This window comes from Sinohyriopsis cumingii, chromosome 3, assembly GCF_028554795.1.
Source record: "Sinohyriopsis cumingii isolate HCF-2022 chromosome 3, ASM2855479v2, whole genome shotgun sequence".
NCBI classification, from domain to species: Eukaryota; Metazoa; Mollusca; class Bivalvia; order Unionida; family Unionidae; genus Sinohyriopsis; species Sinohyriopsis cumingii.
In genome coordinates this window covers 112663875-112681479 of record NC_142963.1, presented here as the reverse complement: position 1 = coordinate 112681479, position 17605 = coordinate 112663875, and the positions used below count along the sequence as shown (strand labels likewise).

Genomic DNA, 17605 nt, shown 5'->3' with positions numbered 1-17605 from the left:
AATTGATTAACAGAATTTGATGAAAAAAGTTGACAGAAAATATTCAACTTAAATGCATTTCTTGTCCAGCTGCTCTTGCATTTAGCCTTAAGGCAGAAGTCTGCCAGCTGAGTAATCTGAAGTCTAGTTTTGCCTCTTGTTGAATTTAATTCTATATTTCATACACTATTTCCCCTTTACATGATGCGCACCAAGGGACTGGCCATTCATTTTTGTGAGGTTTAGGAGGGGGTCTGGGATTGTTTGGAGAAATAAATTCTGGTCCTTAAATAGAGTGAAAGAATATTCTGGCCCTAATTTATTGCTTAAAAAGACTACTATTAGCATTATAGAAGTTAAAACAAAATGAACTATCAGTCTGAAAGAAAATCTTATGTCTCTGTCCACCCCATCGAAAATCAAATGGTCATTTCGTAAATAATCAGACAAAAGTTTTACTCTTTGGCCTGTATTTCATTTAGTGCTTGAAGTTAAGGGTGGCAGTGGCATGGCAGTCCTATTGATTCGCAAATTGCTATATGTAATTAAGATTGTTCTGACTGTGGTTGCTGTTTTGTCAGGCTATATGGAGGTGATTATCTGCGTGGGTGGGGAGGACGACAAAGTAGTTTTGAGGAGTGTCGAGATGTTCAACCCTGAGACATGCAGATGGAAGCCACTGTCTTGCCTGCCTTTTGCCATCAGCAAACATGGACTGGTCTCCTCAGGTATGCCAAAACATTGATTAGTGAGTCTAACAATAGTCCTCTGTGTCTATCCAAAGGAGTGGGTGAGTTGGATGTTATTTTTATCATCAACCCTCTTTTGCAAAATGTGGGGATGTGGTATTCACATTCTGATGCATAGATTTAAAATTCTGCCTGATATACTGCAATTTGCAAAGAAAACAGCAATGTCACTACAATTTTTCACATCAGAAATATCAACATCATATCATGACTTAAGACAAAGGCGATTTCTTTCAAAGATGCAACCTTATGGTAAGAAGTGTCCTTAATTGTCCCATCTCTGTAACACTGTAGGATAATCCTGATACATTTATTTTAGTTGTTTTAAGTCAAGAATAATTTAACCACTTTCATATCTATTAATAAGTTAAAGTAATCAAGGCTTTCATGGAATCTAATTTCTAGGTTGCTTACGAAAACATTCTTATTTTGGTTTTCTGCAGGAGACTGTTACATATACTTGGCTGGAGGAGAATTTCCTGATGGATCTGCAAGTCGCAGTGTATACCGCTTTGACCAGAATCTGGACTTGTGGCAGGAAATGGGACCATTAAATGTAGCTCGCTCTGAATTAGGTATGTGCAGTGATTATTCGAAACACTTGCATGGTTGCCAAGGAAACTACAGTGTTTAGGGCACATGGTTTGTCCATCTTCGGTAATGTCAAGACACTGAATACAATATATAAAATTATTCAGTAATGTCAAGGAACTGAACGCAATATAGGTATGTGAAGTGATTATTAAAAACATTTGCATGGTTGCCAAGGAAACGACATGGCACAGGCTTTGTCCATCTGCATTTTGGGTGGGATCCACAGCTTTATGGGAATGGTGGTTGCTTATCCAAGTTCAGCAGTTTTCTCCCCATTAAAGACCATCTCATGTAACCAACTAGGTCACCAAGAGTACACAAGATCAGTTATTGCATATAACAAATGTTAAACTTTGTTGAAATGGTTAAAAGTTGATTGTATGGAATTAATGTCCCGTTAGCCGTTATGATAGTGTCCAGTTCATGTCTGATCTCTCATAGGCCTTTTTTGGTCAGAAGTAGAATGCAAAACTGCAGACTTTGAGATTCCAGTACCAGATCTGAAATCCTGGGCAGTCAACAAACTCTTCCCAACCCCTCTGATGACCAGACTCTTGTTAAAAAAAATGAGGGCATCTTGAGTGAAGTCAAATTCTGATTGCTACCCTCAAGTGGGAAAAATTATGGAACAGGAATCTATTGAACTTGGTGGTAGAGATTCGTAGGAAATTCTGTGTTTTTCTGTAATGCTCAAACAATAGTGAATGCAGGTCTTCCATCCAAGCCCAGACATGTTGAACCATCATACAGGCACAACCTCCTAAGTGCCCCATCCCTTTTTAGTTACATTTATGGAAGATCATTTACAGCTCCCATAGCAACTGACACATTGATAGGAATTGGCACTAGTCCCTCTTTCCAAGTTATAACCACTCTTACCTAAGTCCACTTTGGCAAACAGAAGAGATTTTAGAACTGTTGTTAAAACAAGCCCAGGAATTTGTGATATTATGAGTGTACTAACATATGCATTATGATAGAGGGAGTACTGTCAAAGAACACTTTTTTCTCAAAAACTTCATTTCATTCTCTGGCTTCAGTAATGACAGGAAGAAATCACATGTGATTGGTTTATGAAATTAGATATAGCAGGATGTGCATGGGGTTTTGAGGCATGACTCCACTTTTTTTTTTTCTTTTCCGTTTATGTGATGTGTTAAGCCTCACTGGTTATATCTTTTGGTTATGATGTTAAATTTCCTTACTGACATGGAATATAAAAGAATCCAACAGAATTTGTCTTGTGTAATATAGATCCAAATAAGAAAGAAATATGAATCTTGTATAATTGGCCATTTCAAAAATATATCCCTTTAAACTTTATTTGGCTTTCAAAATGCACAGGTTTTAGGTCTTAATAAGTTTTCCTGGAATTAGCACATAATATCTGTGATGTTATTGTATGTGTATAAATTGATGAAAACTTGTACCATAAGGAGGAAGAGATCTGGTCTTTTGACAAAGTGGTTTACTAGATTTACCTTGTGCCAAGTGATATGTATCCCAAGCTTTCAGTCACTGGTGACACTAACACTCTTTCCAGATTGGATAAACTTTCTAAGGCTAACTTGAGACCAGATCTCTTGTTGATTCCTCACTTGACCATAATTAAGGAACTTTCCCAAATGTTTAGTAAGGGCCAGGGATTTGCTAGACAATGTTCTGCCTTCTCCCCACCCACCCCATGTTGAGCCCCATGGTTTCTACAGCTAGCTATAGGATTTACATGCCAACCTGGACCTTTAAATCACCCACTCTAGACACCGAAGTGGCACAAGTGGGTATTTCCATGGGGACCCGAGCTTGCCTTCCTGGTAAAACACTGGAAACTTTAAGTAAAAAGGCTAGGTCACTAGTAACTGTAGCCATGCATCCAACTTCCTTTTGTGAGCCTGTTGAAGGCTGAATCTCTTTTGCCCATCATCGTTTGTTGGAATCAGTGGCAAAAACATCTAGGCATATACTATTCTTGTCCATGACTTTATCAGCAGAGTTTCTCCACCTCTGCAGGGATGATGCTCTGGGCACATGCAAGGTCTTACAGGGGTACTGGAAGAACCTTCTGAGGGCAGAGACTTTTTTCAGAGGGCATATTCCTCTGTGGTTTCTCTATATTTAAGAAACCAACAGCACAGGTTATTTGCAATCACTCCTGGCCTGTCGAAAGAGGCCAAGAAGTGAAATCATCCTGACCAGCTGTAGGGTCTTCTTCACTAAGTTCTTTAAGGTCACACAGCCTCAGTCAAAGCTTAACAACAGTCCAGGTTCAGAGCTTCCTCTCAGCAGTCAGGCTCTTAAAGGGGCCACAAAAGCCCAGGGAAGAAGTGTGAGGATCCTTCCCTTTTATTGAAGGGAAAGGCTGGACAGCTCTAGGGACTTGCTCCCTCTCTTACGGAGTGTCTCTCTTCCATTGGTTCCCATAGGTGCCAAACTAAACCTTTTTTCAGAGGTTTGTTCTGCCATTACAGATGGTGGCTGGGTCCTTTCTATCATGAAAGGTGAATACCAGCTTTGGTTTCAGATCTTCTTGACAGAAAGTGTGCTAGCCTGAACACATTTCATATTCTGCCATCAAGTATGTCTGCTGTTGCCAACAAAGCACTCACCGTTACGGATCACTGCCATCTCACCTCTCTGCATGGGTTCGAGTCTCGAGTTCGGCCAATGTGGGTATGTGAGAAAGCTTGCCAGTAGCTTCTTGTGGATCGGTGGTTCTTTCTGGGGTTTTCTTGGGTTCTCCTCTACCCTTTATACTGGCCGCCATGTGTAGCCTATCTTGTGCTGAAACAGGGCATTAAACCCAACAATTACAACAACTAACAATAGAAAAATGTGCACATCTTTAACTCAAAAAATGGTTGAACAGAATTTGACAAACTTGTACAAAAAGCATACAGGTATCTGTGCCTTTCAGTATTGGACAAATGATGCTGAGATTCCATCAGATATGGAAGAAGCTAAAAAAAAGTACAGAAATCTTGATATATTTGTTTTCATAACATTGCAGTCAATAGAAATAAAAGGAATGTCAGCAGGAAGTATCCTACAGACCTAGATTTATAGGCCAACTGCTCTTGTGTTTGGCTTTTCGGCTGATGTCAGGCAGGAGAGCAAGCTCAGATCCACATGGGCCTCTTGTTGCTTCAGATTGTATCCTGCTTCTTTAAAACAGCACTTTTCAGTTGTCTGCAATGTAATCTTGCAGTCTTTTTTGCTCCATGTACTACAGAACTACCCCTGGTGGATTTTACCCTCTCCTAATAAATGAGATTGCAGTGCTTTGATAAAATGGGTGGTCATTGGATAAAAGTAGGCTTTGCTGAAAGAAATGTAGCTGTTTTTGTTTACAAATGTCAAACATGATGTTTGCAGGATGTGAGATTGGTGGGGGAAAAAAGAATATGTTGGCTGCTTCCACTACAAATGCCTTGCCTCTTCATTTTAAGAAAATTGTGGTAGGTCACTGTGATCAGTATTTCATGCTGATATGACTTTGGTTCAGTTTTGGATGTAGGTCATTCTCACAGGCATTGCAGGCTACAGAGTCATTCAACTTTGTTGGTGCATGTTGGCATATACTGTATAATCCTGCCCAAGGTATGCTATTGTGGCAAGGGATTGTGGGATTGTTGTGTTCAATGAACACGTTTTGTAGGATGATTTCTTTAAAAATGCTAGACCTCTTTTCTAAGTGCCAGAAGGTTGAGTGTACATTGTTGTGGAGCCTGTCTGTTACTTTTTGTTGCACAATAACTTTAGTTTTACATCATCTACCGTTACCAAACTTTGTAGATGGCTTGCACTTGTGGTACAGAAGAAGCATATTAATTTGGGGATCAAAGGTCATGGTTAGTGACTGAAAGAAGAAAAATGGTTTGCCTACATTACATTTGTTTGAAATCACAGACATTGACCAGACATTACAGATGGCATCCAGGTGGGGCAAGGAAGAAGCCTACTGATCTTTGGGTCAAAAGATAAAAAGTTAATTTCTGAAAAGTGGTTTTGGCACAAGCATTGCAGTTTTGGACAATGTACCTTTTCTAAAGTAAGTTTGTGGATGGCTTACACTTGGAGAAGAAAGAGGCCTACTGATTTTGTGGTAAAAAGATAAAATGTCATGGTCACTGACTGAAAGAAGAAAAATGTTTTTTATGTGATAACTTTGGTTCTAGACTATATTATTTTACGAAAGTTTGTGTATTGCTTGCATTTAAGTTATTGGAAAGGCCTATTGATTTTGGGGTCTAAGGTCAAGATCATTGTAACTGACAAGAAATATTGGGTTTGTTGTTGTTGTTGTTGTTGTGGGGTTTAATGTCATTTTTCAGCACACAATAGTCTATACATGGCGGCCAGTATTAATGGTGGAGGAAGAACCCGAGAAAAAACCCCCGGAAAGAACCACCGATCCACAAGAAGCTACTGGCAAGCTTTCTCACATACCCACATTGGCCGAATCAGAGACTCGAACCCACACAGACAGAGGTGAGATGGCAATGATCCATAATGGAGAGCGCTTTAAACCACTCGGCCACTCAGGGCCCCTTTTGGCTTAGTAACTTGTGTTCTCAGTTAAGTTCCTTGATCAAAATATGTAGATGACTTGTACTTGGGTAAGAAAGAAACCTATAGATTCGAGGGTTAAAGCAAAGGTTATGGTAAATACAGTAAGTACAGTTTAAGACTGCATATCTTGACTAAAGGTCAAGGTCATTTCAACCCATTGGTCAATAATACCTTGAGTCATCCTTGCCCTACTAGTGCATATACAGAGGACTGTTAAACACTGGGCAGGTTTATAATCTACTTTTCACAGTACTCTTGTTGACATAACAGGCATAATGTTGGCTAGCATTAAACAATGTTATCCAAGTTTTTAATCAACAGTGATCTTTTACCCCTGACCATATTCACTTGTCTAACATAGTAAACAAGCAGTTTTTGAACTGTGGAATATATTATTATAATAGATCTGGTCTTAAGCTTTTACAGGTTACTGGTTTTCTTTATCTTAGGGTGTTGTCTTAAATTCAGACTCATAGCTTGAGAATATGTGTTTTCCAAGAATGTTGGTCTCTAATGCCCATACATGTACGTATTTTGCTAAGTGATATGGTGACTTTCTACAGGTTTGGCCATGCTTGATGGACACATGTATGCAGTTGGTGGCTGGGATGGGAAGCGTCGCCTGGACTCTGTTGAAAGGTATGACCCTGAGACCAACAGCTGGAGTTTCATCCCCCCAATGAAGATGGCACTGACCAGTCCAGCTGTGGCAGCACTTAGAGGTTATCTTTATGTTACAGGTAATGATGTAGTGATTTTATTGTGTTCATCTTATGTCAGCTGAGTCACACTTTGATATGGGTTACAAAGAAGAGTATTTTATAACATATTATTAGAAACTGATAATAATATAAAGGATGTTGTGAAAAAATTACAGAGAGTACAACAGTACAGAACCTTTTTGAACATTGGTATGGATTATTCCATGATCAATGATGATGGCAATTAATGCTCAGTAGGACCTGCCACTGTATTGTAATTATGAACTGTGACTTAGGAAGACACTTTATTCTCCATACTTACCTATTCATTTTTTATTTAAAGCTTTCTGGACTAAAGAGATTTTTAGCTGACAAGGCAGTAAGGACAAGTGAGCTTATGGTATGGCCATGCATGCACCTTGTGTCATCCATTGTAAGTCCATTCTCCCTGTGGGCCTGGGGATGCATCCAGCATGCACCTTGCATCATCCATTGTAAGTCCATTATCCCTGTGGGCCTGGGGATGCATCCAGCATGCACCTTGCATCATCCATTGTAAATCCATTCTCCCTGTGGGCCTGGGGATGCATCCAGAATGCACCTTGCATCATCCTTTGTAAATCCATTCTCCCTGTGGGCCTGGGGATGCATCCAGAATGCACCTTGCATCATCCATTGTAAGTCCATTCTCCCTGTTGGCATGCACCTTGCATTATACACTATATGACCATTCTCCCTGTGGGCCTGGAGATGCATCCAGCATGCACCTTGCATCATCCATTGTAAGTCCATTCTTCCGGTGGGCCTGGCGATGCATTCAGCATGCACCTTGCATCAGCCATTGTAAGTTCATTATCCCTGTGGGCCTGTGGATGCATCAAGCATGCATCCTGTATCATCCATTGCTAGTCCATTCTCCCTGTGGGCCTGGGGATGCATCCAGCATGCACCTTGCATCATCCATTGTAAGTCCATTCTCCCTGTGGGCCTGAGGATGCATCCAGAATACACCTTGCATCATCCATTGTAAATCCATTCTCCCTTTGGGCCTGGGAATGCATCCAGCATGCACCCTGCATCATCCATTGTAAGTCCATTCTCCCTGTGGGCTTGGGGATGCATTCAGCATGCACCTTGCATCATCCATTGAAAGTCCATTCTCCCTGTGGGCCTGGGGATGTATCCAGCATGTACTTTGCATTATACACTGTATGACCATTCTCCCTGTGAACCTGTGGAGGTTGAATAGGGCAGATGTCCTTTGCATATCATAAGATGCGAGTAATTTAGACAGCCATTTTGCTCTGTTATTCATTTTGTGATGACATTTCAGATGATACATTTTGGGGTGATAACCAGATTTACTCAGCAGTATGTGGCCAGGGTTGTGCTGATGTTCCATTAAATCCTCTTTATACATATATATATACATACCATTGTGCTTCAGTCATATGCTGTCTGTCAACATAAGAACATTGGACCAGACCGCTCTGGTGGCCTAGTGGTTAAAGCATCTGCCTTGGATGCAGGAGGTTGCAGGTTTGAACCCCAGTCAAGTCATACCAAAGACTTTTAAAAAAATGATACTAACTGCTGCCTTGCTAGCTGCTTAGCATTAAGAGGTTAGTGTTAGGACTGGTCAGCCTGGTGTCAGGATAATGTGACTGGGTGGGACATCATGCTACATGTTTGCGGTTAAAAATCCAAATCACACACACACACACACAAACATTGGACCAGTTTCAACCAAATTGGCAGAGAGCATTCTGTCATGAAGATCTTTCATGTTTGTACAAATGAGCTAATTTGCCGTATTTGGTGCTCCATTAATAAAAATGTAAAAATCTTAATGACTTTTTCTTAGAAGCAATTGATCAGAATTGTACAGAGAACATCAGAGGTGCTTTTATATTTTAACAAATATTGCAGATTTGTCATCACATATGGATGCTGTTGTTAAAAATGAAAAATGCTTTTCATGACTTTTATGGAACAACCAGACCAAAATTTGACAGAAACCTGGCATTTAAACTTTGTACAAATGTTGCAGATCCACCATTAATATGGCCATTGCTACTAAAAATAGAAATTCTTTAAATCACATCTCGGAAACAATATAATAGAATTTAACCCAATCATTCTTGCATAAAGAGCTTTTAAGTTTTTCCAAAAGAATAAAATCTTCCATCAAATACTAAAAATAGGAAACCTTGTAATGACTTCTTCTCAAAAACTGTTTAACAGAATTTGATCAAATGTGACATAAAACATCGTACATTGAAGGGCATTCACATTTTTTAAAATGATGCCAATCAGCCATCAGATATGGCCACTGTTACTTTAAATAGGAAAAGTGCTGAACAGAATTTAAGTAACTTTTGTCAGAATGCACGCTGGCATAAAAAGCATTTAAAATGAATTATTCTAGAATTAGCAGATTTAACTGAAAATGCCCTGGTGTTAATATTTTAAAATTTGTGCTAATGATGTCAGTTTGCCTTTTGATGTGGCTGCCGTTGCTCAAAATTGGCACACATTTTATTCTTTAAAACTGCTGAAGAGAATTTTTAAATCATTGACGATATGCATCCTGCCTTGAAGGCATTTTAAATTTGATATTTGACAGATAATACTGATACTAAATCTGTCATCAAATATGGCCAAGTTATTTTAACAATGAAAAACATTTTAAGAATTTGATCTTCAATAAACCACTCAGCAGAATTTGATCAACTATGGCAGAAAGCTCAGCTGTCAATGTACAGGGTTTTAAAATAGTATTTTAAAAATGTGTCCGAAAGCATTCTGGCATAAATGCCGTTTGATATTGGAGAAATGGTACTGATGTGCCATCAAATATAGGTGAAAATACAGATGTCCATCAAATACAGATGAATGCCTTTTGATATTGAGCAGATGGTTCTGATGTGCCATCAGATATAGATGAAAGCCTTTTGATATTAGACAGATGATATTGATGTGCCATCAAATACGGATGAATGTTTTTTTTATATTGAACAGATGATACTGATGTGTCATCAAATATATATAAATGCATTTTGGTATTGGACAAATGATATTGATGTGCTCTCAAACCTAGATAAATGTCCTTAATTGGATATTGGACAGATGATACTGATGTGCCATCAAATCTAAATGAAGGCCTTTTGATATAGGACAAATCATACTGATGTGCCATCAAACATAGATGAAAATACAGATGTGCCATCACATATAGATGAAGGCCTTTTGATATAGGACAGATAATACTGATATGCCATCACATATAGATGAAGGTCTTTTGATATAGGACAAATGATACTGATGTGCCATCAAATCTAGAAGAAGGCCTTTTTATATAGGACAGATGGTACTGATGTGCCATAAAATCTAGATGAAGGCCTTTTGATATAGGACAAATGATACTGATGTGCCATCAAATCTAGATGAAGGCCTTTTGATATAGGACAAATGATACTGATGTGCCATCAAATCTAGATGAAGGCCTTTTGATATAGGACAGATGGTACTGATGTGCCATAAAATCAAGATGAAGGCCTTTTGATATAGGACAAATGATACTGATGTGCCATCAAATCTAGATGAAGGCCTTTTGATATAGGACAAATGATACTGATGTGCCATCAAATCTAGATGAAGGCCTTTTGATATAGGACAGATGGTACTGATGTGCCATCAAATCAAGATGAAGGCCTTTTGATATAGACAAATGGTACTGATGTGCCATCAAACATAGATGAAAATACTTATGTGCCATCAGATATATATGAATCCCTTTTGATATTGGACAGATAATACTCATATGCCATCACATATAGATGAAGATACTGATGTGCCATGAAATATAGATAAATTCATTTGACATTACTGATTTGCTATCAAATTAACTGCTCTTTCATATTATTTATTAGAAAGATGTCAGCCAGGTGAATGTTCTCAGGCCTACCTGAGCTTCTTTATTAGCTTGATTTCTTTAGCTGTTCACAGCTTGAAAAAATACAGGATTGTCCTCAGATTGTTGGTTGTCTTGTCTGCATTAGCAGATAGAGCACAGGAAGTATGTTTTCTGATGGTATTGTTTTTCTTATTTACAGTGTTAAATACATGTATGTGTAAAAAGCATTTTAAAGTCACATTTCACACATCAAGTGCATGTTTAAAGGTAAAACACTGTATTTTGCAGATTATTTGGAATAAGCTGCATTCACTGGACATGTGCAACATCCTCCAGGGCATGGGCTAGATAGCAATTTTTAAGCAACACTGTACAGTGTAAATTTAACCAGGTTAAATTGCATACAGCCATTGGTTTGTGAGTTGCACATACCTGACATAAACTGTTAGTCATCAGTCTCATTATAATAGCATTGTAAAATTTAAAACTTAAATTGGAGAATAATTTTGTAATTTGTTCAGTTACTTATCTTGATCAATATAAAAATTTCTCAGACAAATTCTTGGGAGTTGAAGGACAAAGTTCGATTTCTGTTTGCTTTTATATGGTCTTCTTACCTGGAATAAACTTCGAACAGTTGTGCATTATGTCTCATGTCCATGTAGAGTGGTTGCAGAATTTGATCATTCTGATATAGGTGGTGCTGTGCTGGAGGATGGTGACGGGATGGACCTTGTACAGTGTTACAACCCTCGAACAGACACATGGATTGAAAAACCCAGCATGCTGATTGCCAGATCTGGGTCAGCTGCCTGCATAGTTAATGGAAGTATCTTTGTTATAGGTAAGATGTTTCTTCTTTTAGTGGTCTATGAATTATTGATAGTATGAATACTGTCTGTCTTCAGTTTCCACTTACATCAACTGAATGTTGTCTGACCTGATATGTGTTGTTCAAATCTTGATCATTTTCCAGGATATTCAGTTATGGGTAAGAATTCCTATTGAGGTTTATTGACAAATAATTAATTAAAAAGTTTCCATTAGAATTATAATTCAGAAAAGTTACATAGCTATGTATGAAAGCCGTATAGACTTTTGTTTACTATTCCATATTTGTCATTTTGTAAGGGACTTAACTCTGCCTTTGGATCCTATAGTCTTGCTGTGCCTTAAAACATCAAGATCCATGCCAATCATCATTTTATTAGTAAATCCTAATCCTGCAATGTGTATATATTATTTTTGTAATTGATAGTGTGGAATATAATTAATTTAATTTTCTATTTACTCAGTTGTAAACATTAGAATAGAAAACCTTTGAAATTACATAATTTCAAAAAGGATGAAGATGGAAAAAATTGAGAAATCTTGAAACAGTTTTTTTCCCATAAAATATGTATTCAACAGAATTGGAAGAAATTTCTTAAGAAAGTATTCTATTAATCCAGATTTCTTGGTCAGTGTCTCATGCTTGTCAGAGGTTAGTCAGATATCAGACAGGGTGAGTGGTCTGATTAAAGACCCCAAAACCTATGTATTCTCCTGGGGCTTTGTTTGTGTCTGTCTTGTCCCAACCAAAGTGTTTTAGTGTGTAGCATTATGTAGGTCATTTCATGAGGAAGTTCAGTGAATTAAAGTACACAACACTCCTTCCAGTTGTCACTGCCCAGCTCACTATCATTATAATTGATATTTTGATATTCCTATAACTTGGAAAATTGTTTATCAGGAGGTTGGCACGCATCTACAGAGAACACCAACAAAGTGGAGTGTTACAACCCAATTACCAACCAGTGGGTGCAGAAAGCCCCAATGAATGAGCGGCGCTACCGACCAGGTGTGGCTGTTGTGGGCAACAGAATCTATGTGTGTGGTGGTGAGGAAGGCTGGGACAGGTAATACAAGTTTATACAGGCATATTAAACTAAAACCAGGAATGTATGGTGGATTTAGTTATATACATGTACCTACTAAGTGCTTGGTTTGGAATAGACATTATAAAAAAACCTTTATTTTCCTTAATGATTAAGTGCAGGTCAGGAGGGACATTGAAAGCACCATTGTTATGCTCTTGCTTAGCACCTCTTCTACTCTAGGGTTGATCCTGGGTTAGAGCACATGCAGGGGTAAGTGGCCTTCCAGTCAGGCTTGGTGGTTTTCTTTGCTTTTATCCACTTTAATGACCACTACATGCAAACCTTGAAGCTCTTAATAGTATGTTTTTTATGTTGCGATATCGTCTAGAATTTACTTAAAATAAATAAAGTACAGGTTCACAAAAAATACCAGGGATATAATAAGATGCAGCAGGTGATATAAAGCAGAAAATTCAGAATATTTTACCGTTTGTAGTTGCATATTACAAAGCAACACTGTATTAATTGGCTTTGCTATTGCATGAAATTGGATATAACATGATCATAGCTTGCTCCTGAAATTTTACAGTAACTTCACCAATTTCTTAAAGTATTACAAAGCTTTAGTACCAGAACAAAGAAGATTTCGATTTAATAACTTTGCAACATATGTTTTATTCTTGAAGAAAAAAAACAGTCTCTTTCTGTATATAAATAAAGATCTTAAAAGTTTCTATTTCTATTTTATCTGTAGTCAATCACTGAATTTTTATCCACTTTAATGACCACAACATGCAAACCTTGAAGCTATTAATAGTATGTTTTTTATGTTGCGATATCGTCTAGAATTTACTTAAAATAAATAAAGTACAGGTTCACAAAAAATACCAGGGATATAATAAGATGCAGCAGGTGATATAAAGCAGAAAATTCAGAATATTTTACCGTTTGTAGTTGCATATTACAAAGCAACACTGTATTAATTGGCTTTGCTATTGCATGAAATTGGATATAACATGATCATAGCTTGCTCCTGAAATTTTACAGTAACTTCACCAATTTCTTAAAGTATTACAAAGCTTTAGTACCAGAACAAAAAAGATTTTGATTTAATAACTTTGCAACATATGTTTTATTCTTGAAGAAACAAAAACAGTCTCTGTATATGAATAAAGATGTTAAAAGTTTATATTTCTGTTTTATCTGTAGTCAATCACTGCATTTTTATCTTAGTTTAGTTTTTCATCATGTCAGCTCCTTGCAAAGCTGATAATAGTTAATTCTGAATATTATTCACTAACCAAGAATAGAGTCGTTATGTCTGTTGTCGGTGCATCCTGCATACATTTGTTGCTTGATACAGGGAAAACAGTCAACCAAGCATCAGCTAATACTGTTATCCAACAAAGTTTCTTATCCTAATTCATAAATCAGTTAATTTACCTATCTAATTAAGTACTGTGAATGTTCTTTATGCATGCTTATAAAAGTTTTATATTTTATTTTAGCATTTAAGTAAGAAACATCATTATTTATGCTGAAAGGACTAACACATATGTGTCCTGTGTAATTAATATGAATTATTTTAATGTAAACACTGAGATCGGCTGGCAGATACATGTATCAATAACTATTCATGCAGTGCTAAAAAAACATATCAGAGAGCCTCCTCAAGGTCTGGAATGGTTCCCTCTGATATTCAAAGAGGGTTGTCCATTGGGCTTGTGAGAAAAGTTACCCAATGAGCTTGGAACTTTGCAACAATCTTCATAACTCTCTGACACTTTTTTTTCTGTTCATATGACATATAGTGCAAAGAGACACAGTGACCTTCAATTTTAAATTACTTTGCCACGTATTTAGACAGTTTCCATCTAAACAAAATGAAAATGTCAAGCTTTTGTCTCTTAACATGCATTAGAATGAGCGATAATTCATCTGTTTGTCATGTTAATGAATCCCAATTTGTCTACTGAGTGCTGGTGATTATAATGCAAAGCAGTGAATTTTGATGTCATTTTTCGTCGTATCTGACATTATACGGTATATAAAGGGTGAGTTTTTCATATATTGATGCTTACAATGAATCTTGTATGTATGCACACAGATTCTATACAGACCATGAAGTGAGCAATCTTACAAACTCTGCATTTCATTTGCATTCCATTTGGGTTCTGTTTGCATTCTGTTCATGTTTCATGTTCAAAGATTATTTGCATTCTTTTCATGTTTCATGTTCAGAGATTATTTGCATTCTGTTCATGTTTGTATTTCATCCGTCATTTTGTCTTTTTTTTTATTCGATATTTATGGTCTCAAAAAGCATTTCAATTTTAGCATTTATTGCTTTCATTAATTGTTTTCTTTCATTTTTACTTATTTGGAATTAAATGAAAATGCATTTACCCATGTTGGATGTTCGTTTTTTAGTGTTAAAGGGGATGGAACTAAAACTTTTTTTGTCCTATCTGATTAAAGTGTAATTTAATGAAATAGCAAATGCAGAGCATATTTCGTGTACATTTTTGCAGCCAAAAAATTTACTTTCATTCAAGTATGAGAAAAAATATGTAAAAGATTATCATTTTTGGGAAGTAATTGAGTACAAAAATATAAATGATCTAACATTGAAGACGACTTCAAAACATTAACGTGATTAGTAATATTAAATTCAATTGACGTAATTGCACAAAAAAAACGTCATGCAGTAGTACCATACAGAACAGGAAAGTCAGGATGAATTGGGAGATTTGCAAAATTTGATCAGGAGTTTTTACTTTAAAAGAGGGATGATTCTCAAGAGAATAACAAATATCTCATTGTGGTACATGTTTTTAATTTTATTATCCGAATGAGGATCTCAGCTTGGGTTGCAATATGAGTAGTTTTTGTCAATTTGTATGAGAACTTTTGTGCGATTTGCTCCCATAAATGGGAGATTATGTTTGGCTATAAGGATTACAAACAGTTTCCCAGCATGTTATATCTCTGTCGACATTTGATGCAGTTTCTGTGAATATGGTGTTGATGGTGTATTTGTTGTCACATTTAATATGCTCTCATAAGATGGGGCTTTTGCATGACACATGTCATTCTTGCCACCATAGTAGATTTCATTCTTGCCACCATAGTAGATTTTAAAATCAGCTTTGTGGGAAGGGCAGAGTACTTATTCTTTGTCTGTTGAACTCGATTCCAACCACTGAAATGCCTGTTTCCATCCATTGTTCAATTTTGTGATATTTTGGTTACTTAGATTTTGGTGTTTTAGTATTTAGGAGAAAATGCATGCTTAGACACCTGGAAAAACTTTAAGCACAAAAGCCAAACCAACCCTGTTTTATGCCACTTTAGCTCTTTATTAATCCAGCCATAATCAATTAATAATCCAGCCATAATCAATTAACATGTTTAATCCAGTCAGAATTATTTTTGATCACACATAATATAGATGCTAATCCATCTCAGTAACTTTAAGCACTGATTCAGAAGCAGAACCTACCTTGTGGAAATAATCTAATTGTTTTATACTGATTGAGCTCTTTAGAAATCCAATTATCATCAATTAGTCCTTAATCCTTTTGGAATTACTTTGATCACACAGTTTAAAATTTGTCAACAAACTTCAAACAGTGAAGTTAATGGACTATGCAGACAGAATCAGAGGGATGTTATTTGTTTTATGCTGATTGAAGTTTTTATTAATCCAGCCAGGCTTTTAATCCTTTCAGAATTAATTCTGATCACACATAGCATAATCCATGTCAAGAAACTTAAAACACTGAAGCCAACCAACCTTGCTCCCAGAATCAAAGGGATGTTAATTGTTTTATGCATGCTTAAAATGAGCAACTAAATTGTCTTGGCCTACTTAAACCAGTTCACCTAACCTCACTGTAATTATACTACACTGAAAGCAAGGTGTGTTAAATGGCTTGGAGGTTCACATGTATGCCGTACGGTATGCTATTAAATTTGTTTATGTGTGTGTATACTGCATTAGATAAGTTTGAAAACAGACAGCTTTGACACAGGCATAGATTTGACTATATTTCATCATCAGACCTTTATTTAATTGCAAATTGCAGTCCAGATAAATTATGCCTGGATTTCTCAATTGGACTTAAATCCAAAAGACTGAACCTAGGTTTTTCTCAATGCTATTTACTTTAAATGTCCATGTTTAGCTGAAGCTTTTGTCGTAAAGAAAACTAGAATATAGTAAATAGAATACGTACCATACGTAGAAGTATATATTAGGGATTCCAATTTCACAATATCCATATGTATTCCATTTAGTTTAAAGCCCAAGAAAATCATAATACATCTCTCCCTTAACAACTCAAACACAGTGGTATCCAAAAATACAGATGGCAGTATAAGCAAGGTATGAGTTACCAACAGACCACTAAACAATTAAGAAGGGATACCATCCTCCCTGGACATTGAAGATGAGGGGAAAACTGTTTAATGGCTTGATATTCATTTTATAATCACATTTGAAACAATTGTCAATAAATAAATTGTTCGCTGTACAATTACAGTCAAACCTATCCTAATAGTCACCTTAACTTGGTGGTCACTTGTTTACAACAGCCATTCTAATACACACACACCCTGCTGATTTCTATTATAAATGTCCTGTATTGTCACCTGCCTATTGTGCCTTATGTGATAAGCAACCAGGTGTTTACTAACCAAAGAATGATTCCTCCCTGCCTTAAGCAGTCACTGGCATATATCTGCAGTGACTGCTCAGTCTATACAATCAGTGACCAGGTGTTTCCTAACCAAAAGAATGGTTCCTTCGTGCCTTAAATAGTCACTGGCATGTATCTACAGTGACTGCTCAGTCTGTGCGGTCAGTGACCAGGTGTTTCCTAACCAAAGAATGGTTCCTCCCTGCCTTAAGCAGTCACTGGCATATATCTGCAGTGACTGCTCAGTCTATACAATCAGTGACCAGGTGTTTCCTAACCAAAAGAATGGTTCCTTCGTGCCTTAAATAGTCACTGGCATGTATCTACAGTGACTGCTCAGTCTCTGCAATCAGTGACCAGGTGTTTCCTAACCAAAGAATGGTTCCTCCCTGCCTTAAGCAGTCACTGGCATATATCTACAGTGACTGCTCAATCTATGCAAACAAAATGTTTGTTTGACAAGGAAGACATTATTTAGATAAAGGAATATCATATAAATCTATGTGCAAACATTCAAACTTTCTTATCTCACTTGTAC

At 36.9% G+C, this 17605-nt stretch overlaps 1 protein-coding gene across 3 annotated transcripts in view; it reads left to right on the top strand.

Annotated features, from left to right (window-relative positions):
• Nucleotides 1-17605, top strand: part of LOC149803597 (kelch-like protein 24) — a 44321-nt gene that overhangs the window by 18122 nt on the left and 8594 nt on the right. For all 3 annotated transcript variants that reach the window (XR_016420232.1, XR_016420231.1, XM_089953342.1), the window contains exons 3-7: nt 561-707; nt 1172-1303; nt 6455-6631; nt 11206-11352; nt 12241-12406. Coding sequence is in view for 1 of the 3 variants with exons in the window: in XM_089953342.1 (XP_089809468.1) it covers nt 561-707; nt 1172-1303; nt 6455-6631; nt 11206-11352; nt 12241-12406 (769 nt within the window). In the remaining 2 variants the exon portion in view is untranslated. The remainder of the gene's footprint in view (nt 1-560; nt 708-1171; nt 1304-6454; nt 6632-11205; nt 11353-12240; nt 12407-17605) is intronic.